General features: G+C 46.9%; 1 protein-coding gene across 8 annotated transcripts in view; it reads right to left on the reverse strand.

Annotated features, from left to right (window-relative positions):
* The window catches only part of ARMH1 (armadillo like helical domain containing 1), a 53,043-nt gene that overhangs the window by 11,434 nt on the left and 18,227 nt on the right, over positions 1-23,382 (reverse strand). For 7 of the 8 annotated variants that reach the window (XM_071094116.1, XM_071094115.1, XM_071094127.1 and 4 more), the window contains exons 4-7: positions 15,466-15,534; positions 14,403-14,569; positions 11,382-11,578; positions 8,013-8,097 (exon numbers count right to left, since the gene is read on the reverse strand). In XM_071094116.1, coding sequence (XP_070950217.1) covers positions 8,013-8,097; positions 11,382-11,578; positions 14,403-14,569; positions 15,466-15,534 — 518 coding nt within the window. Of the gene's footprint in view, positions 1-8,012; positions 8,098-11,381; positions 11,579-14,402; positions 14,570-14,662; positions 15,384-15,465; positions 15,535-23,382 lie in introns of those variants that run through there. The other variant, XM_071094123.1, reaches the window with a different exon arrangement.

Below are 23,382 nucleotides of genomic sequence, written 5' to 3' on the forward strand. Positions count from 1 at the left end.
TGGGACTACAAGGGTGTCCTTGGGTTTTTATTAGATTCTCAAAGCTGGTAAAAACAAGGCAAGTCTTGTTCTCCTCATACTGAAGACAGAACAGTGTGGTGGTGAGGGCATGGGTGCAGGAGGCAGACTGCCTGGGTTCCATCTACAGCTTTCTCACTTATCATTTTGAGACTGTGGACAGGTTATTTAATTGCTTTGTGCCTCAGTTCCCTCATCTGTAAACTGGGGAGGAAAATAGTACCTACTTCACAGAGTTGTTCTGAGGAATAGATGAGACCATAAAAGAGCTTAGAACGATGCTGGGCACACAGTCATTGTTGGTCACTAGTAGTAGTTATGAGTTAACATCACCATTAGTATTACTGTTGCAACAAAGCTCTGTGAGAAAAAGGACTTGTTTCATTTGTCACTATACGCTCAGTGCCCACCCCAGCGCCATTCTTTTTGAATAAGTAAATGAATAAATGAGAAACTTAAATCATTGAAAATGAAAACAACAAAGGACATTATCAAGAAGATGAAAAGAACCTACAGAATGGGAGAAACCATATATTTGATGAGCACAGAAACTAGAATATATAAAGAACTCTTACAAACCAACAACCAAAAGACAACCCAATTTTTAAAATGGAAAAAGGACCTGAATAGACATTTCTCCAAAGAAGAAATACAAATGGCCAACAAGTCTATAAAACAAGTCTATGTTCACCGTCCGTATTCATCAGGAAAATGCGCTTCACATCCACTAAGATGGCTATAACTAAAGAATCCCCAGAATAACAAGTGTTGGTGAGGATGCGCAGAAATTGGAATGCTCATATATTGCTGCTGGGAATGTAAAATGGTACAACTACTGTGGAAAACAGTTTAGAGGGCTCCTCAATGAGTTAAACAGAATTACCATATGATCCAGCAATTCCACTCCTAGGTATATACCCCAAAGAACTGAAAACAGGTACTCAAACAATTACATGTATGTGGATGTTCATAGAAGCACTGGTTCACAAGAGCCAAAAGCTGGAAATAGCCCAAATGTCTAATAATGAATGAATGGATAAACAAATTGTGGTATATACATACAATGGAATATTATTCAGCCATGAAAAGGAATGAAGTACTGATACATGTTACAATGTGGGTGAACCTTGAAAATATTATGCTAAGTGAAAGAAGCCAGACATAAAGTCATGTATTGTATGATTCCATTTATGTGAAATATATGGAATAGGTAAATCCATAGAGACAGAATGAAGATTGGGGCTTCCCAGGGACTGAAGGGAGTGGAAGGGGAACAGATGCTCACTGAATTCAGGGTTTCCTTGTGCGGGGATGAAAACGTTTTGGAACTAGAGATGGTGGTTGTACAACACCGTTAATGTATACTAAATGCCACTGAATTGTTCATTTTAAAATGGTTAATTTTGTTATGTGAATGTCATCTCAGTTAAAAAATGTGCTTTTATGAAGAAGAAAGAAGTAAACCAAATCTCTGATTAATTTCTAGATCAATCATACCTCTTAGAATTAGGAACCTAAGTAACTTTATACAGCCAAGAACTGAAGGAAATTAACAATGAGGTTCTTGCCACCACCAGTCTCTCCAGGTTTCAGGGGGCCAGGGGAGGAGGTGTCACACATTCAAAGCCTTGTCCATGTCTGTTCGGTTTGGTCAGTTATGGCCACTGTTTCCCTGCACTAGTGTCTCTAGAGGATTCCACTGTGTTAGTGCAGTAGTTCGCTCAGCTACAAGCCCCACTATTGTACTCTGGGGCTGAAGAACCATACTTTCAACTTTGATATTAACATATGAAATGATAATTCTATTAGCAAGTCAAGTTAATTCCAGGTTCTAGGTCAAGTAGACAAAAATTGTATTCTACAAATGACCACTTTCCAAATTTATAAACAGTTGAATTTTACTGTGAACTTGTTTCTTATACATATTTGTTAGCATATTTTCGCAATTTTTTTTTTTTTTTGAGATGGAGTCTCCCTCTGTCACCCAGACTGGAGTGCAGTGGCATGATCTTGGCTCACTGCAACCTCTGCCTCCTGGGTTGAGCAATTCTCCTGCCTCAGCCTCCCTGAGTAGCTGGGACTACAGGTGTGCGCCACCACACCCAGATAATTTTTTTTTTTTTTTTTTTTTTGAGACAGAGTCTTGCTCTGTTGCCAGGCTGGAGTGAAATGGCGTGATCTCAGCTCACTGCAACCTCTGCCTCCTGGGTTCAGCTATTCTCCTGCCTCAGCCTCCTGTGTAGGTGGGACTACAGGCACATACCACTACGCCCGGCTAATTTTTTGTATTTTTAGTGGAGACGGGGTTTCACTGTGTTAGCCAGGATGGTCTCGATCTCCTGACCTCGGGATCTGACTGCCTCTGCCTCCCAAAGTGCTGGGATTAAAGGCGTGAGCCACAGTGCCTGGCCGAGATAGAGAAAACAGGAAGGACAAGCTTTGGGAAGAAAATCAAGAATTCTGGCCATAAATTTAAGATGTCTGTTAGACATCCACATGGGAAGCCACTTAGGGAAAAAGTATACAGAGATGAGAAGGAAGAGGGTGACCTAACAGTCTTGTAGGGAAACAGGAGAAACAAGCAAAGGAGACTAAGGCAAAACCAGACGGTGGGAGGAAAACGTCTATCACAGAAGCCAACAAAAGAAAGCGAGGGAGTGATCAACAGGGTTGAAAGCAGCTGGGAGGTAAAGTAGGAATGAAATGGTAAAGAAATGAATAGCTGGGGGGCAAATTGGGGTCAAGGAGGGAGGTACATCCCTAAATGCTATAATTTTACCTTTTTTTTTTTTTTTTGGTACATGTCTTTTTTTTTTTTTTTTTTTTTTTTTTTTTTTTTTTGAGACGGAGTCTCGCTCTGTCGCCCAGGCTGGAGTGCAGTGGCCGGATCTCAGCTCACTGCAAGCTCCGCCTCCCGGGTTCCCGCCATTCTCCTGCCTCAGCCTCCCGAGTAGCTGGGACCACAGGCGCCGCCACCTCGCCCGGCTAATTTTTTGTGTTTTTAGTAGAGACGGGGTTTCGCTGTGTTAGCCAGGATGGTCTCGATCTCCTGACCTTGTGATCCACCCGTCTCGGCCTCCCAAAGTGCTGGGATTACAGGCTTGAGCCACCGCGCCCGGCCGGTACATGTCTTTTAAATCTCTTTTAATCCATAAATTCCCAAAGAGGGGCTCTTTTAAAAATGGAAGATAGAAAGCATATTTGCACGTCAATGGAGATGGTCCAGCAGAGAAAAAGGGAGAGGTGAGCTACAGAAGGGAAGTGTTTGAGGGAATGTGCTTCAGAGAATAAGCAGAAGAGGGGGCCTGTGATATGAACTGGGGACACTCTCATAATGGGAAGGAGAGTAGAGGATGTGGCTAACCTGACTCACCGGTCAGGCAGGTTGGTAGCTGTGGTGGGGGAAGGTGGCGTTCTTCATGAAAAAGGAGGTGAGGCCACCAGCAGCTTCCTCCACCACTGACACCCACTGCAAGATAAACAATCGCCAGGCCCCCTAAGCCTCTCCGCCTCCTGTTGTCAGTGGACACTGCCCTGAGGATGCCACTTCCCCTGTAGCTTTCTCAGGGGAAGGATGCCAATAACCCTCTACTCTGCCCCACACACATGCCACATGGGAGTGGAGTGGGCACCCCCGACCCTTCTCCTTCCAAGACATTCAGTTTTCTCCTTCTCAATGCAAACAAGCAAACGCAAACAAAACCCCAGTGTCTGGCACAGGTCTTGGCACATCACAGATAATCAGTAAATATCTGTTTAAAGAAACAAACCAATCCTGCCCTTTTGAGATCAGTCCCTGTCACCCACTAAACTCTTCTCCCCGCAGTCACTCAGGCTCCTCTTGGACACAGGCTGCTTCTCCGTGCTGACTGCTGCCAGCATCCTGGGGCTTCACTCTGGTTTTGCAATTTGGTATACGAAAACTCAAAGAAATTACTCTCTAATCCTCCCCGGTCACCCACTGTTTAGGATCACATGGAGGACCCGTGGGAACTTTCCTTCCCTCCCTCGGGCAGAGTTTCATTGGAAACTGAAGGCGTGCGAATTTCTTCTTTCTCTCAACTTCCGGTCTACGCGGACCACGTGAAACAGTGCCCTCTAGTGGGCAATTATTGCATACGCATTCTCTACATTTGGAGTTATATGAAGACTATTTTGAAGGGCCTGGTTAAAAAAATAATAATAATACATTCATTCAACAGACCTTTTTTCTTGTGCGCATCTGTTATGAGTCTGGCATATCTGAAATGACCTTGAGGCACGTAGTTTCACTGTTATCACATGATCCTATAACAAACCTAATGCAGTCAGAGTCGCATTCCCACTGCCTCTTGCACACTGTTAGCTGTTACTGAATAAATGCAGAAGGACTTGAACTTAGGGCGATATTGGAGGAAGCTGTGGCCGGTTACAACTCCGGAGGACTTCATCAGCATAAAAGGTTTTGTTTTGGTCGGGTGCAGTGGCTTGCACTTGTGATCCCAGCACTTTGGGATGTGGAGGCAGGAGGATCACTTGAGCCTGGGAGTTTGAGGGCAGCCTGGGCACAATAGGGAGACCCCATCTCTACAAATAATTAACTGGGCATGGTGATCTGTGCCTGTAGTCCCAGCTACTTGGGAGGCCTAGGTGGGAGGATGACCTGAGCCTAGGAGGTTGAGGCTGGAGTGAGGCATGACTGTGCTATTGTGCTCCCGCCTGGGCAACAGAGGGTGAAACCCTGTCTCAGAAAAGAACAAAGTTGTTTTTTTTTTTTTCCACAGACTTCCACTGAGCACCCATTATGTTCCAGGTCCTGAGTTGGAATAAGATGAATCAGACCCAGTACCTGCCTTGGAGTTGTTGGGAGGTCTGGAGGAGAAAGGCATAGAGGCGAGTAATGACTAATGCAGTGCGTATGTGCAGTCCTCACTCACTTGCTCACTCATTCACTCAACAAACATGCGACGAGGACCTAACATGCTAGGGCTGTGCTGAGGATATAAGGATAAAAGCCATGATGGTTGACCTGAAACTGCACACAGTCTATGTAAGGGGAAGGTACCATTTTAGAGAACACAGCTCTGATGGAGAGGGGCTAAAGGGGGGGGCAGGGTGGTTCAAAGGAAGAAGGGCTGACATTTGGGCAGGGATTGAAGCCAGGGTCAGGGAAGGGCTTAGACAGGCAATGCTTAAGCTGAGAAGTGATGGATGGATGAGGAGGAGTGGGCATGTTTGCCACACAGAGGTGGGGTGGGGAGAGGAAGGTCTCAGTGCTACCCAATCTAGTCTTTGGGATCGTTTGATTAAGCTTCCTAACATGATTCTACTACCAGGTCATCCCCTTGCTTCAATGCCAGTGACAACCCTCTGGTGCAGGGTCTGACTATTACTTAGGTCCCTGTACCACTCCACCCCTTCACTGGCAACTCCTCTCCAGCCAGGACACTCTGCTCCAGCTGCTAACAGATTTTAGCATAGCATTATTTCTCAACATACAAGGCCCACATATGCACACAGAGCTTGCAGGGGTCAAAAAATACAAAACTGACAATGTTACTGAAGGAATAATATGCCTGACATTCAGTTTAAGCACTGTTGCCCAAAAATAACCTAGGTTGGAAGTGGCCTCCAGAGCTTTGTTGATCTTCCCCAGGATCTCACTTGTGTACCTGAACCTCAGTGCCTGGCTGCTCCTCATGCTCTCCTCCCCAGGCTTCCTGAACCTAGGGCTCAGCCTGTCATCCTAGACACAGGAGTCCCTGTCCCTATACTAATGGCCAGACCATTCCTGATTACTGGGCCTGTCTGTCCCGGTCTCTTGGGCCCCGCCCACTCCGACATCCAAACACTGCCTCATTCTCCTCACCAGGCAGTTCCCTGTGCTGTCCATGCTCTCTTCCTGGGGCTATGTACCCAGCTGGACCAGCACATTCTTCTTTTGTCATTTGAACCACCCCAAATGCCTCCTAATTGGCCTCCAGCCTCAAGTGGCTCCCTGTGGCTCTGGCTCACCTGGCATAGCACCACCCAGGCCATCTTCGGAGGCACTGCACTCCCTCAGCCCTCACCTGTGCACAGCTCACTTTTCAGTGGCTCCACGCTGCCTACTGGAGAGACTGCCACCTACCCACATGGCATTCAAGGTGCCCCTCCATTGCTCCTAGCTTACCTTTCCTAGACCTTTACCATCCCTTTTCTAAGTGACCTACCCATTATTCCCAGGACACACCTTGCACTTCCCTGTCTGCCTTCCTTTCTACCATCCCCCTTTCCCGAACGACCTCCTCTCCTCCTTTCGACCTTCCCAAATCCTCCCTATTGTCCACAGCTCAGTTCAAACACCACCGTCTCGGTGAACCCTTCTTTAATCTCCTCCTGTTGAAAATAGAATCTCCTTCCTCTGAACCACTATAGGAAAAGGGAAGGAAATTATATCGTTTAAATATCTGCCATGCGCTATGTGTTAAAAGCATAAACTTTAGAGTCAGGCAAATCCGGCTAGAATCCAATAGCTGTGTAACCTTGGGAAGCATACTTAATCTCTCTGGGCTTTATTGCTGTATCTTGAAAAACATAAAACTACATATCTTTACCATTCATTCATGGAAACATTTGAATACCTAGTATGTACCAGGTTTTGTACTCTTCTGGTTATTTTGTTGTTACTGTTGTTGTTTTGTTGTTGTTGTTTTGAGACAGAATCTTGCTCTGTCGCCCAGGCTGGAGCGCAGTGGCGAGATCTCGGCTCATTGTAACCTCCGCCTCCTGGGTTCAAGTGATTATTGTGCCTCGGCCACTCTAGTAGCTGGGATTACAGGCACATGCCACCACCCCCAGCTAATTTTTTTGTATTCTTAGTAGAGACGGGGTTTTGCTGCGTTGGCCGGGCTGGTCTCAAACTCCTGGCCTCAGGTGATCTGCCTGCCTTGGCCTCCCAAAATGGTGGGGCTACAGGCTTGAGCCACCATGCCTGGCCTCTTATGGTTATTTTGAGAAGTAAATGAGGTGATGTATGGAAAGTGGCGGGCACACAGAGGTTCTCAATAAATAGGCCGGGTGCGGTGGCTCATGCCTGTAATCCCAGCACTTTGGGAGGCTGAGGTGAGAGGATCGCTTGAGGCCTGGAGTTCAAGACCAGCCTGGGCAACATAGTGAGACCTCGTTTCTGCAAAAAATTAAAAAGTTAGATGGACGTAGTGGTGCACACCTGTGGTCCTAGCTACTTGGGAGGTTGAGGAGGGAGGATCTCTTGAGCCTAGGAGTTTGAGGCCACAGTGAGCTATGATGGCACCACTGCACTCCAGCCTGAGCAGCAAAGCAAGACCCTGTCTCAAAAAAAACCCAGAAAAAACAACCAACCAAATTAATACTATGACTATTCAGTTTAGTTTCTTAGAAGAAGGGCATTCCGGCCGGGCGCGGTGGCTCAAGCCTGTAATCCCAGCACTTTGGGAGGCCGAGACAGGCGGATCATGAGGTCAGGAGATCGAGACCATCCTGGCTAACATGGTGAAACCCCGTCTCTACTAAAAAATACAAAAAACTAGCCGGGCGAGGTGGCAGGCGCCTGTAGTCCCAGCTACTCGGGAGGCTGAGGCAGGAGAATGGCGTAAACCTGGGAGGCGGAGCTTGCAGTGAGCTGAGATCTGGCCACTGCACTCCAGCCTGGGTGACAGAGCGAGACTCCGTCTCAAAAAAAAAAAAAAAAAAAAAAAAGAAGAAGGACATTCCTCAGGGTGATTTCTGTTTAGCCAGGAAGCACCACATAAGACTGGGAGCCAGAGCCAGCTCTGGACCCAGGCAGGTTCTTGCAACCATTCAGACACCCTAGGCACCCTGTGGCTGACGCAAGGCATAGGTGTGACTGACATTTTCTGAACCAGCGTCTTCTATCTGCCAAGGCTGTCCCAGACACTCCACATCAAGGCTCTTTGTGACTAAGAGAAAGCTTTTGAGAGCTGATACGCCTGGCTCTCGGTACCCCTTTCTGCAATCTAGAGTAGCCTCCCTACCTTCATACTGGACTTCCAGGTGCATCGTGCCCAGCACCTTCAGCACGCAGTCGACGATGCTGGGGTGTGTGGTCCCAATGATTGACTGACCAGACAGACAACAGGACAAGGTGGTTAGTCTTTTTTTTTTTTTTAAAGATGGATTCTTGGCCGGGCACCGTGGCTCACGCCTGTAATCCCAGCACTTTGGGAGGCCAAGGCGGGTGGATCATGAGGTCAGGAGATCGAGACCATCCTGGCTAACAAAGTGAAACCCCGTCTCTACTAAAAATGCAAAAAATTAGCCAGGCGTGGTGACAGGTGCCTGTAGTCCCAGCTACTCTGGAGGCTGAGGCAGGAGAATGGTGTAAACCCGGGAGGCAGAGCTTGCAGTGAGCCGAGATCGCCCCACTGCACGACAGAGCCATTTCAAAAAAAAAAAAAAAAAAAGATAGATTCTCACTCTGTCACCAGGGCTGGAGTGCAGTGGTGCGATCTTGGCTCACTGCAACCTCTGCCTGCCGGGCTCAAGCGATTCTCCTGCTTCAGCCTCTGAGTAGCTGGGATTACAGGTGCCCGCCACCACGCCCAGCTAATTTTATTTTTTTAAGTAGAGATGGGGTTTCACCATGTTGACCAGGCTGGTCTCGAACTCCTGACCTCAAGTGATCCGCCCATCTCAGCCTTCCAAAGTGCTGGGATTACAAGCGTGAGCCTGTGCCCACCCAAGCTGGTTAGTCTTTAGATCTTGTCTACCTGGAAGAAAGGAACTTCCAAACAGACTTCCAAACAGCCAGGCGCCTGGGTGAATGGGGGAGAGGAAGGGAGGGCAGTGGTGAGTCAGTGGGCCTAGGCTGAGGCTGCCACTGAACTCTCTAACTCAGGAGGCATTAAATGAGGCTACCTGCCAGAGGTGCAGGAACAAAGCTGGCTACTCTGACTGGGGGAGAGAGGATACAGGGCAAGGAGAATGGAACTCATCCAAGATCCTAAAATCTTCCCTTCCTCAGGAACCTCATCCCATCAGACAGCCCCTTTTTTCTCTCTCTTCAAACTTTACCTATGCATTGGTTCTTTTCTTTTAGCATTAAACATCCTTAAGCTCATCCATATTTAACATCGTCCTTCAACTCTGTCTTCTCCTTTGCTATTGCTCTTTTTTCCCTTTACATCTAAGCTTCCCAAGAGAAGCCACTTCTTCATCCCCTATTCATCCTTTGACAGGCTGCTGTGATTTAATTTTTCCTGCCATAGGCAGTCTCCTAATTCACCAAAACTTTTCCTGCTGGGACCATCTTTCTATTCTACCCTTACTGACTCCCTTTGTTGCATCTGACCCAGCTGATCATGTCCTCCTTATGGAAACTCTTTTCCCTTGATTTTCCAGCCCCATTTTTTCTGTTTTCCATCTATCACTGTCATTGCCCTTTTTCTTTTCTTTTCTTTCTTTCTTTCTTTTTTTTTTTTTTTTGAGATGGAGTCTCGCTCTGTTGCCAGGCTGGAGTGCAGTGGCGTGATCTCGGCTCACTGCAACCTCCGCCTCCCGGGTTCAAGCAATTCTCCTGCCTCAGCCTCCCGAGTAGCTGGGATTACAGGCACACACCACCACGCCCAGCTAATTTTTGTATTGTTAGTAGAGATGGGGTTTCACCATGCTGGCCAGGCTGATCTCGAACTCTTGAACTCATGATCCGCCCACCTCGGTCTCCCAAAGTGCTGGGATTACAGGCCTAAGCCACTGCACCCGGCCCTATCATTGCCCTTTTTTGAAGAGGCAGAGTGGTATGTGGAAAGAGTAAGGACTTAGGAGAGGGCGGATTTAAATTCTCGCTTGGTAAACACCTTTTATTTATCATGTGGCCTTGGATAAGTCACTTAACACACTTTCCTGAGCTCAGTTCCACCATCTTTGAAAAAAGGGAGAAGGCCGGGCGCGGTGGCTCAAGCCTGTAATCCCAGCACTTTGGGAGGCCGAGACGGGCGGATCACGAGGTCAGGAGATCGAGACCATCCTGGCGGACACGGTGAAACCCCGTCTCTACTAAAAAATACAAAAAAAAACTAGCCGGGCGAGGCGGCGGGCGCCTGTAGTCCTAGCTACTCGGGAGGCTGAGGCAGGAGAATGGCGTAAACCCGGGGGGCGGAGCTTGCAGTGAGCTGAGATCCGGCCACTGCACTCTAGCCCGGGCGACAGAGCCAGACTCCGTCTCAAAAAAAAAAAAAAAAAAAAAAAAAAAAGAAAAAAGGGAGAATAGTATCTGCCTCCATCAGGTATACTGAAGACTAAGAGAGAGAGTGTAGCTACGCCCCTAACACAGTGGCTGGCATGTATGAGGCACTTAAGAAATGGGAACTGTGGAAATAAGATAATAATGATAATCTGATCTGTTTTTAAAATTGTTTTAGAGACAGGATCTCACTCTATCACTCAGGCTGCAGTGCAGTGGTGCCATCATAGCTCATTGCAGCCTCAAACTCCTGGGCTCAAGCGATCCTCCCACCACAGCCTCCTGAGCAGCTGGGACTATAAGCACATGCCACGGCAGCCAGTTATTATTATTTTTGAATTTGTCTTTTTTTTTTGGGGGGGGACAGATCTCACTTTTTTGCCCAGGGAATACAGTGGCATGATCTTGGCTCACTGTAACCTCTGCCTCTCAGGCTAAACGATCCTCTGAACTCAGCCTCCCAAGTAGCTGGGATTACAGGCGTGTGCCACCACGCCCAGCTAATTTTTGTACTTTTAGTAGAGACGGGGTTTCACCATGTTGGCCAGGTTGGTCTCAAACTCCTGACCTCAAGTGATCCGCCCGCTGCAGTCTCCCAAAGTGCTGGGATTACAGGCCTGAGCCACTGCACCCAGCCTGATGGTTCATCTTAAAGCCACTTTTTAAGCCTCTATCCCCTCTTTACTAGGCACAATGTCTTCATACGCTCACCATGCCCCAAATTAGGTTTCACTTGCATCCAAGGGTACTGTCTGAGAGAAGGGCAAAAGCCAACAAGGAAAAAAAAAAGCCTTCCCCAGCACTGGAGATCTGGCCTCTTCACTTACATGCTGTCTACAAATGCACCATTATTCTTTCCCTATCAAATCGACTCCTTTAATCTTTTCTACAGCCCTTTCATCATCCTTGTTGCTTGTCTCAACCACTTTTAAGTCTGCCAACATCTTTCTGATCCTTAAGTAAACAGGACAAATCACTCTGCTGGGAGTCATGAACTCTCTGCCCTACCTTGGCCTTCTGGAAGTAACACTGATTGAACAACAGACATGCAGTGGGAGGCTGAGCTCCGTTTCTCATGCCTGTGTGGAGCGCAACTGCGGAAAGTAATTGTAAGATTATTGTATCTGAATCAGAACCACAGGAGCATGCAGCCTTGGCTCACCTGGGCAGTCCTGATAGTCTGCAGGGACAGCTGCTGGGCTTTGGGGGACTCGCAGGGCAGCAAAGCTATTAGACCTTTATACACTTGATTTTGGTACTTGGGATTGCCGTGGACCAAAGAATCCAACAGAACCTGCACTTCCTCCTGGGTCTCTTCTGACTTAGACTTTGCCAAAAATTCTGCTATGGATCGTACACCTGAGCAAAGAAGAGAGGAAATTCTAAATTGGAAGGGCTTTATGAAAATAATCCCCACCCAAGATTACATAATATGAATAGGATTAATAGCTCTTCAACTAAGCCTGTTCACCCAAAGCAAAACTGAGGCTTGGTTCTGATGTTGCATCACTGTCTTGTTTACCTTAGAGCTATGTGGCTTTCAGCATAGGCATGTCAAAGTCTGTGTTTTAAAGTTTAAAATGGCTCTGCACAATTTACAAATAAAACGTGCATTTTTTATTGCTATATGATAATACTTTTTTTTTTTTTTTTTGAGCTGGAGTCTCCATTGCCTAGGCTGGAGTGCAGTGGCGCGATCTGGGCTCACTGCAAGCTCCGCCTCCCGGGTTCACGCTATCCTCCTGCCTCAGCCTCCCAAGTAGCTGGGACTACAGGCACCCGCCACCTCGCCCGGCTAGTTTTTTGTATTTTTTTTTTTTTTAGTAGAGACAGGGTTTCACCGTGTTAGCCAGGATGGTCTCGATCTCCTGACCCAGTGATCCGCCCGTCTCGGCCTCCCAAAGTGCTGGGATTACAGGCTTGAGCCACCGCGCCCGGCCAATTTTTGTATTTTTAATAGAGACAGGATATCACTGTGTTAGCCAGGATGGTCTCGATCTCCTGACCTCGTGTTCTGCCCGCCTTGGCCTCCCAAAGTGCTGGGATTACAGGTGTGAGCCACGGCGCCTGGCCATGATAACACTTGTATAGCACTCAGCAGTTTGCAAAATGGTTTTATGAATACTAACTCACTTAATCCCAGAAACCATACCAAGAGGAAGGCGTTACTCCCACTTTACGGATGAAGACACTGAGGCTTTGAGAGGCCATGGGGTAGACAGCCAGGAGAACCTTGATGAGAATGCAGGGTGGGAAGTGCTTTGGAAAAGGGAGATGTGAGTCAGGTGTGGTGGCTCACGCCTGTAATCCCAGCACTATGGGAGGCCGAGGCAGGTAGATGGTTTGAGTTCAGGAGTTCGAGACCAGCCTGGCCAACATGGTGAAACCCCGTCTGTATTAAAAATACAAAAATTAGCTGGGTCTGGTGGCATGCACCTATAGTCTCAGCTACTGGGGAGGCTGAGGCAGGAGAATCACTTGAACCCAGGAAGTGGAGCTTGCAGTGAGCCAAGACTGCGCCACTGCACTCCAGCCTGAGCTACAGAGTGAGACTCCAACTCCAAAAAATAAAAAAAAAGAAAAAGAAAAAGGAAGATATAGGGGGTGGTATCTCTTTTACATGCCTCACTTGGAGCACTTCACAGATTATATTACAATTATTGAGCCGGGTGTGGTGGCTCATGCCTATAATTCCAGCACTTTGGGAGGCAAAGTTGGGTGGATCGCTTGAGCTCATGAGTTCGAGACCAGTCATGGCTAACATGGCAAAACCCTGTCTCTACTAAAAATAACAAAGATTAGCCAGGCATGGTGGTGCTTGCCTGCAATTCCAGCTACATGGGAGGCTACGGCATGAGAACTGCTTGAACCTAGGAGGCAGAGGTTGCAGTGAGCTGATATTGCGCCACTGCACTCCAGTCTGGGCGATAGAGTGAGACTCTGTCTCAAAAAAGAAAAAAAACCAACTAGATTATTTACTTTTCTCACCAGACTCTAAACTCTCTGAGGACAGGGACTATATTGTATTCATTTTTGTATCCCTAGCACTTGGCATATATCTACCACACAGTAGGTATTCAATAATTTTATTTCAAAATTTTTTTTCCTTTTTTTCCTTTTTTTTTTTTGAGACAGAGTCTTGCTCTGTAGCCCAGGCTGGAGTGCAATGGCGCGATCTCAGCTCACTGCAACGTCCAGCTCCGGGGTTCAAATGATTCTCCTGCCTCAGCCTCCTGAGTAGCTGCCATTATAAGCGCCCGCCACCATGCCCAGCTAATTTTTTTGTATTTTTAGTAGAGACGGGGTTTCACCGTGTTAGCCAGGATGGTCTCGATTTCCTGACCTCGTGATACGACTGCCTCTGCCTCCCAAAGTGCTGAGATTACAGGCGTGAGCCACTGCGCCTGGCCTAATTTTTGTATTTTTAGTAGAGAGGGGTTTTTGCCACGTTGGCCAGGCTGGTCTCAAATTCCTGACCTCAGGTGATCCACCCGCCTTGGCCTCCCAAAGTGCTGGGATTATAGGTGTGAAGCACTGCACCTGGCCTTCAATTTTATTTCTTGAGTTATTCATAATTCAATTTCTTTTTTCTTTTTTTTTTTTGAGATGGAGTTTCACTTTTGTTGCCCAGGCTGGAGTGCAATGGTGAGATCTTAACTCACTGCAACCTCCGCCTCCTGGGTTCAAGCAATTCTCCTGCCTCAGCCTCCCAAGTAGCTGGGATTACAGGCCCCCGCCACCGCACCTGGCTAATTTTTTTGTATTTTTAGTAGAGACGGGGTTTCTCCATGTTGGTCAGGCTGGTCTCAAACTCCCGACCTCAGATGATCTTCCCCCCTCGGTGTCCCAAAGTGCTAGGATTACAGGTGTGAGCCACCGGGCCCGGCCTCATAACTCAATTTCACAAAAGATATTGGGCCACAGCTCAATAAATCTTTGGATGCCTGAAACAGGATATATTTAAAAAGGAGAAGTATTTCTAAAACCACTACTGAAAAATGTGACCAAATGATGAATCAGGAGAATCATAAATCTGGGTTTTCTAGTGGTGACATGAACAAGAGCACAAAAAGCTTCCTGTTCAACCAGTTCTATGACGTGTTTTTCCTATAGCAGCGGTGGGTTCTGCCACCATTTCATTGAGGTCCCTAGGGAGACACATCTTGTCATACACAGTACCCACCATAGCTTTCACAAATGAGCTCCTTGTACGTCCTGCCAGAGTTTGCAATAACCTGAAGTAGTTTGACGGATTCCTTCTTGGCCTCCTCCTTGATCTTCTCCAGCCCAAGTATTTCCAAGAGTGTCAGGACACCTCCAACCTCAAGAAATTCTATAAGGTACCGATTACTGTCCAGAGGGATAGAAAAGTAGAAATAAGATTCTTGTCAAGTTCCTTTGCACTGAGCTTTCAAAGAGATCCCAAGGTCCCCTTTCACATACTTTGCCCTCCTATCCAGGAAATGTCCATAGGTCAAGTGACACAAGAGTGTGGAAATTCTTCCTTCCAGCAGGAAATGCTGGAATTCTATACTAGGGACAGTTTTTGGTTTTGCCATTCCAGCATCTCTTCTCCTTCTTCTTGTAATACCACCTCAACTGTCACTTGGGGAATCACCCCTCTGCCTCTCATGGGCCATGCAGTTTTGGTGGGGTGAGGAGGTGACAGGGTATGTCACCCTTCTGACTGTAGAAGTTGGTTTGCGGCTGGGCATGGGACCTAAATTGATCCAATGAGGCTCAAAGCCTAGGACTCTCTTGGGAAGCTGTGGAAAGGATCTGCTCTGTTTTTGGTGTGTCTGGAGCTCCTGAGGACCACGGCACACACAGGTCTATGAACACAGAGGAGAAGACACAGAAATGGGGAAAAAGACAGAGAGTGAGGCCAAGTACTGATGACATTGTTTGAGGCCTGGATCTAGTCAGGACTGAAATATATATTTCTACCCTCTGGGCTTTTCCAGTTAAGTGAGCCAATAATTTTTCTTTTTCTAAGTCCAATATGAGGTGGTTTTCTGCAGTTGACAACCAAGAGAGTGCTGTCTAGTGAAGCGCCACTGGAGAGCACGGGATGGGGGAGCAACTAGAGCAGGAGCCCGGTGGACATTACCTCTGGGCCCATCCCGAGAGCTACGAGGAACCCACTGCTAACAGGAATCCGTGGCCCTGGGTGGTGTGAATGCCAAGGACATCATGAGCCTGAAATGCCACTGAGACCCCCAGAATCACGCTAGAACAGAACTCACCTGCTTACAGCTGATAAGAAGATGCCAATGGACCTGAGCAGCTTTTCTAAACGTGAGTCAGTGACATAGCTGTATGACACGTTAAAGAGTGACTTTCAGGGTGGTTTTTCACACAGAAGCCAGAGTCTGTGCCTAATTTCTGGTACCACCCAGGGTTCAGGGTGGCCAAGTAGCTGAACTGTGCCCCTTTACCCTGAGAGGGGCTACCGGCTGAAGGGGAAGTGGCAATACACACAGGATGCGGGGGAAGGGGGTGCTGGCTGTTCACTGTTCTCCAGGAAGCTCCTCTGCGGCCGTTCAGCCACCTTGGCTCTTACAGGCTCTCTAGGGAACAAGGAGGCTCTGATGAATTAAGGACCCCTGGAGAAGGCTGGGAGTCAATATCCCAAACCTCTCTAAGCCATGCCCGTTGCAGCCTTGGTCTCAGCATAGTTCATGACTTTGTGCCTCATTCTTAGATTTCCCTAAAAAGAACCAGCTTCATCATTAATTCTCAATTTTTGTACTTGTTCAAAGTTTTACACTGGAGGTCACTATCCTTATGAAGAATTGGCTTCCTAATAAGAATAATAGGAGATGGTGGAAAAATTAAACTCTGATTTAAACCAACCTCAGTATTTAATGTTATTTTTTAATGTGAGTCTTTGCAAAAAGCCTCATTATAATCAAGTACCCAAAGCACGCATCAGCTCGGATACAAGGTATGAAATCAAGCCACAACAGAAAAGGAACCAGTCAACAATTACTAGGCTCATAACACATCAGAGGCTCTTAGAACACTTAAGAAATTAGCTGAAATTATTGCAGCTCATGGAGGATGACTGAGAGCTTCCAAGGCTGATAAAGGCTAATGTAATGGGTTGGAGGTAATGGTGCTTTGTTCGGGCGGGGGGTGTGTGAAGCAAATTATCTCTGCTGCACCCTGGTTCCCAGGATGCCAATAGAAGTAGAGACAGATTGGCTCATTAGGAAAGGCTCTGTACTGCAAAAATAGTGTTTGCTCTGGAGCCAGGCTCCCCTGCCTGTTGCCGCCATAGCTGGGGCCAGGCATCAGCCCACGTGGTGGTCTTTTTATTCCTACATTGTCCCCACCCTGCTCCCTCAACCTCTGCCCCGTTCCTGCCTCAGTGCATTTTCCCCTTTTTCTTCAGGCTAGGCTGACAAACTTTTGTTTTTGTCACCTTCTGTTTCCTCTGTCCTGGGCTAGTCTTGTCTTTTCTTTCTTTCTTTTTTTTTTTTTTGAGAGAGGGTCTCTGTTGCCCAGGCTGGAGCACAGTGGTGCAATCACGGCTCACTGTAGCCTTGAACTCCTGGGCCCAAGCAGTCCTCCTGTCTCAATCTCCTGAGTAGCTGGGACTACAGGTACGTGCCACCATGCCCAGTTATTTTTTTTCTGTATTTTTTGTAGAGACACGGGTCTTACTATGTTGCCCAGACTGGTTTCGAACTCCTGGATTCAAGCAATCCTCCTGCTTCAGCCTTCCAAAGTGTTGGGATTACAGGCGTGAGCCAGCATGCCAGCTTTATTTTTTGTTTGTTTTTTTCTTCCTTTTTGTGGAGAATGGAGTTTTGCTATGTTGCCCAGGCTGGTTTTGAACTCCTGGGCTCAAGCAATCCTCCTGTCTCTGCCTCCCATAAGTACTGAGATTACTGGCGTGAGCCACCACACCCAGCTAGTCTTGTTTTCATAGTCACTCACTGTACATATTTCTGGTCTACTATTTCCAGGAATTGGTTCCAGAACACATTGTTTGAGTCCTGGATCTAGAGAACAGGGGATGAAGGAGCAATGTTGGGGCCACAAGGTCAGCAGTAGCTAACAAGTACCAGCTCCTGTTGTGTGCGGGGCACTGTGCTAACTGCTTTGCTTGCATTGTCTCATATAATCCTCACCATGGCCCTCCAGTGGGTGCTGTTAGCATTTCCATTTACTTACTAACATGAGGTAACAATCTCAGGTCAGTAACTTGTACAAGGTCCCACAGTGAACTGCTGGAACCGGGATTTGAACCTAGACAGTCTGACTCCGATTCTAACTCTTACTGTTAGGCTTTCTGGCTTGTAGACAAATGGATGGAGGGGGCTTTGCAGATGAACTCCCAGTGTGGTGTCGCAGGTGGAGCTGTGGTCTGCATGGTTCACTGAGTAGGAGACGCGATGGCGTATAGGCTTTGGGACAGACACCCGGTTCTAACCTTATCTCTACCATTTGCTAGTAAATTACTCAACCTTTTCAAGGCTCATCTTTCTTATCTATAAAATAGAATAATACCAATCACCTATTAGGCTGGGTGTTAGGCCCAAATGAGATAATATTTGCACAGTATATAATCTCAGTGCCTAAAACATAAGAAGACTCAATAGGCTGGGCCCAGTGGCTCATGCCTGTAATCCCAGCACTTTGGGATCCCAGCACTGAGGAGGGTGAATCACTTGAGGTCAGGAGTTCAAGACCAGCCTGGACCACATGGTGAAACCCCATCTCTACTAAAAATATAAAAATCAGCTGGGCATGGTGGCGCATGCCTGTAATCCCAGCTACTCGGGAGGCTGAGGAAGGAGAATCGCTTGAACCCGGGAGGTGGAGGTTGCAGTGAGCCGAGATTGTGCCATTGCACTCCAGCCTGGGCAACAGAGTGAGGTTTTGTCTCAAAAAAAAAAAACAAAAAAAGACTCAATAAATGGTAACTAATTTTATCATTTAATATGCAAATCCTTAGTTTTACTGATCTATTCTGAAAGTTCAAGGTTGGAAAAAGGGTTTAGGCTTATATGGGACTTTGTGGTAGTCAATTTTGCAAAAAATAATGATGCTATGATGCTATTATATTGACTTGTTTTCCTCCAAAATCCACCGTAACTGGAGGGCTCAGTAGGAGAAGTCGGTTTATTAATTCAAAACACTGTTATCACCTCAGGCAGTCTATTTTTTCTGTTGTATGACAAGGTTGCAAAAGGTTAGGGAATTATGAATAATTCTAGGTGTAGAACACTGATTCTACAACTGTTTAGTAAAAGCATGGTTCATTCATTTAGTAAGCACTGACTGAGTACCCACTAAATGTTAGGCACTATGATTGGCACTTGAGAAATGAAGAAGAATGATGTAATGCCTAATGTAATAAGTGCAATGACCAAGTAAGAAAAACACAGAATGCTCAGACACACTGACATTTCAGTGGGGAATTGGGGTGGGAGAGATCCTGCAATAGCAACTGAGAAATAGCAGAAGGTAGAAGAGAGGACAGCTGAAGAGGAGGCAGTGGTCAAGCAAGGCCAGGACTAGGGTGAGGTGAGGGAGACACTTGCCTGGGGTCTGAAATTTAAAGGGGCACCAAAAAATTCAATTATCAAATAATATTTCAATGCGCTATTTAAAATAATCAAATTAATATTAAGAAGTCCATGATGGGCCAGACATGGTAGCTCACACTTATAATCCCAGCACTTTGAGAGGTCAAGGTGGGAGGGTTGCTTGAGCACAGGAGTTTGAGACCAGCCTGGGAAACAGCAACAGCAAGATCCTGTCTCTACAAAAAATAATAAAATTAGTTGGGGGTGTGGTGGTGCATGCCTGTAGTCCCAGCCACTTGGGAGGTTGAGGTGGGAGGATGGCTTGAGCCCGGGAGGTTGAGGCTGCAGTGAGCTGTGATGGCACCACTGTGCTCCAGCCTGGGTGACAGAGTGAGAGTGAGACTCTGTCTCAAACAACAACAACAAATCCATGATGAGATGAATAAGACATCACAGTGTTAAACAGACAGGATCTGACCCTGCACCTGTACGACCCTGCCTTACTTGTCTCACCCTGTGTGACCCTGCCTTCCTCGTCCCACCCTGTACAACCCCTAGTCATTTCATCCTGTGGCCAAATGGAAAATATTGTCCAGTAAGACAAGGAAGGAAAAAAAATCTTGGCAACAAAGCTAGGGCCTTGGTTAGGGTAGTGTCATGGGTTGTGGGGACAGGAGCCAGGTTATAGGCAGCAATGTTTCTCAAAGCATAACCCGTGGACCACTGGCACTCGAGCCACACAGAGTACTTGTTAGAAATAAGGGTCCGGGGTTCCACCCTCAATCTACTAAAGCAGAACCTTGGGGGTGAGGGTGGATAGGTAACTGGTAATCTGCATTTTAAACCTCTTTTATGCACAATAATATCTGAGAACAGACTAGGTATGATGGCTCACACCTATAGTCCCAGCACTTTGGGAGGCTGAAGTGGGAAGATCACGAGGCCAGGAGTTTGAGAACAGCTTGGGCAACATAGCAAGACCCCATGTCTACAAAAATTTTAAAAACAGAAAAATTGGCCGGGCGCAGTGGCTCAAGCCTGTAATCCCAGCACTTTGGGAGGCCGAGACGGGCGGATCACGAGGTCAGGAGATCAAGACCATCCTGGCTAACACGGTGAAACCCCGTCTCTACTAAAAAAAATACAAAAAAACTAGCCAGGCGAGGTGGCAGGCGTCTGTAGTCCCAGCTACTCGGGAGGCTGAGGCAGGAGAATGGCCTAAACCCGGGAGGCGGAGCTTGCAGTGAGCCGAGATCTGGCCACTGCACTCTAGCCTGGGCGACTCTGTCTAAAAAAAAAAAAAAAAAAAAAACCAGAAAAATTAGCTGGGTGTGGTGGTGCATGCCTATAGTCCTAGCTGCTTGGGAGGCTGAGGTGAGAGGATCCTTTGAGTCTCCAGGAATTTGGGGCTGCAGTGAGCTGAGATTGCGCTGCTGTACTCCAGCCTGGGTAACAGAGCAAGACCCTATCTCAAAAAAATAAAAATAAAAATAGGGTAAGAACATTTGGGTAAACCTACAGATGTATTCCATGGTTATTCCCTTTGGCCTGTGTTATAGGTCTGAGTCTGAAAAATAATTTTATCGCTAACTTAAATGTAAGAAAGAGAGCGGTGTTTACTTACACCTTTAATTCTGCCCAGCTGCAGACGCTGGGTCATTCGTTCCTCTACTCAGCAAACAGGTGCCAGGTGTCGTGCTACATGTTAGAAATATAGGCATAAGTAGAACAGATGCGATTCTTGCCCACAGAGATCTTAAAATCCAGTGGGGGAAAAGAGTGGTATTAAGCAGGTAATAACAATAAAATGTTATGATTATTAAGACAGAGGAAGTCTATGAACATATATAAGAAGGGAACCTAAGCTAGCCTAGGACTCAGAAATGGGCTTCCTGAGAAAGTGATGTTTAAATTGAGACCTGAATAATAGAGCAGGAGTTGGTCAAATAAGGAGGGGGTTTATTTATTTATTTATTTATTATTATTTTTGAGACGGAGTCTTGCTCTGTTGCCCAGGCTGGAGTGCAGTGGTGCGATCTCGGCTCACTGCAAGCTCCACCTACTGGTTTCACGCCATTCTCCTGCCTCAGCCTCCCGAGTAGCTGGGACTACAGGCGCCCGCCACCACACCTGGCTAATTTTTTGTGTTTTTAGTAGAGACGGGGTTTCACCATGTTAGCCAGGATGGTCTCAATCTCCTGACCTCGTGATCCGCCCACCTCAGCCTCCCAAAGTGCTGGGATTACAGGCATGAGCCACCGCGCCTGGCCTATTTATTTATTTTTATAGAGACGAGGTCTTGCTCTGTTGCCCAGGATGGAGCACAGTGGTGTGATCATAGCTTACTGCAGCTTCAAACTCCAAGGCCCAAGTGATCCTCCCTCCTCAGCCTCCCAAGTAGCTGGGATTATAGGTGTAAGCCACTGTGCATGGGTCAAGGAGGGGGTTTAGAGAAGGCGAGAGGGTTCAGGCAAGGAGAGAAATATACAATAAAAGGGTCTGAGATAAATCCGTAGAGTGCCATGGGCACACAGAGCAGGAATATCCTCAAATCTACCTATAACTTGAAGTATCACCTTGATGGTGACCAGATCTGTCTCTAGCCTTGACCTGCCTCCAGGGATCCTGAGCACAGACATCTCAAACTCAACATGTCCCAAAGCAAGCTTATCTACCCTCAAACTTACTCCTCTTCTTATGTTCTCTTCCACATAATGGCACTCTATTCCCCTAGTTTACTAAGCCAGATATGTGACACTCATCTTGTGGCATATGAGTGAAGATGGATGTATGGGTATGGAATAGTTGGATATATAGGTATGGAACTCTGATTCAAGAGAGAAATTTGGGCAGGGATACTTATTTGAAAGCCCTCATACAAGAGTGGTGTTGAATCTTGACAGTGAGCTAGTCCCTCAGGGAGAATCTGAGAGTGAGTACAGAAGAGGGATGACAATGGAATCCCAAGGAACAGCATTTAAGGGGTGGCTGAAGAAGGGCGGGAAATGCATAGAAACCAAGATAATCGGTATCACAGAAACCAGGAGTGTTTTGAGAAGTGGGAAAGGTTGACTGACAAATGCCACTGAGAGGTCACACAAAAGGACTGAGGATGCAGTCCCTGGGTTTTGCAACTGGAAAAACGTGGGTAATCTTAGCAAGACCTGCATCAGTAGAGTGGGAGGCACAGAAGTCAGATGGCAGTGAGTGGAGAAAAGGGAGGAGAGGAAGTGGAGACAGAGAGACTCAACAACCTTTATTTTTGTAATTTTTAAAAAATGTTTTGAGATGGGGTCTGTCTTTGTGGCCCACGCTGGAGTGCAGTGGCGTGATCTTGGCTCACTGCAAACTCCGCCTCCCAGGTTCAAATGATTCTCCTGCCTCAGCCTCCTGGGTAGCTGGGATTACAGGCGTGTGCCACCATGCCCTGCTAAGTTTTGTATTTGTAGTAGAGACAGGGTTTCCCATGTTGGCCACGCTGGTCTCAAACTCCTGACATCAGGTGATCACCCACCTCCGCCTTGCAAAGTGTTGGGGTTACAGGCGTGAGTCACTGCGCCCAGCCCCTCAGCAATCTTTTCAAGAAGCTTCATTGGGTACGGTGGCTCATGCCTGTACTCCCAGCACTTTGAGGTCAGGAGTTTGAGACCAGCCTGGCAAACATGGTGAAACCCTGTCTCTACTAAAAATACAAAAATTAGCCAGGTGTGGTGGTACATGGCTGTAGTCTCAGCTACTCGGGAGGCTGAGGCAGAAGAATCGCTTGAACCGGGGAGGCGGAGGTTGTGGTGAGCTGAGATTGAGCCATTGCACTCTAGCCTGGGCCACAGAGAGAGACTCTGTTTCAAACAAACAAACAAACAAACAAACAAACAAAAAAAGAAGCTTCACCATGAAGGGCAGAAGTGGAATATAGATTTGAAACAGGGATTCAATTTTACTTTTTAAAGTAGAAGATATTTCAGCATATATAAATGCTAAAAAAATGCTGGTTATGAGGCAAAGGTGAAAGCTATAGGAGAGAAAGAATAAGGAGATAGGAAGGGGTTCAAGTGCAGTACAAATAGAGGATTAGCCCTAGACAGAAGGTATACCTACTGCAACTCTGATGGTAGCAAAAGAGGTTAGGGGTGAGAAAGAAGATACAATCATAGGTTGGGAAGACAGGAAGCTGAGAGAGTTCTTGACTCTAAGGATTTTTTTAATCACCTTTTTTTAACACCAGATGTCCTGTTCTAAAATACTAGAATCAAGAGAAAACTCCTTTGACAATCTCCTCTCCTTTTCATTTTTGAAGGTTGCCTAATTTTTTTTTTTTTTTTTTTTTTTTTGAGACAGAGTCTCACTCTGTCACCCAGTCTGGAGGGCAGTGGCGTGATCTCAGCTCACTGCGACCTCTGCCTCCCGGGTTCAAGTGATTCTCCTGCCTCAGCCTCTTGAGTAGCTGGGATTACAGGCACCTGCCACCATGCCCAGCTAATTTTTGTATTTTTAGCAGAGACAGGGATTCACCATGTTGGTTAGGCTGGTCTCGAACTCCCGACCTTGTGATCTGCCCACCTCAGTCTCCCAAAGTGCTGGGATTACAGGCGTGAGCCACTGTGCCCAGTGCCTAATTTTTTT

The sequence above is a fragment of the Macaca nemestrina genome, chromosome 1 (assembly GCF_043159975.1).
Source record: "Macaca nemestrina isolate mMacNem1 chromosome 1, mMacNem.hap1, whole genome shotgun sequence".
NCBI lineage: Eukaryota > Metazoa > Chordata > Mammalia > Primates > Cercopithecidae > Macaca > Macaca nemestrina.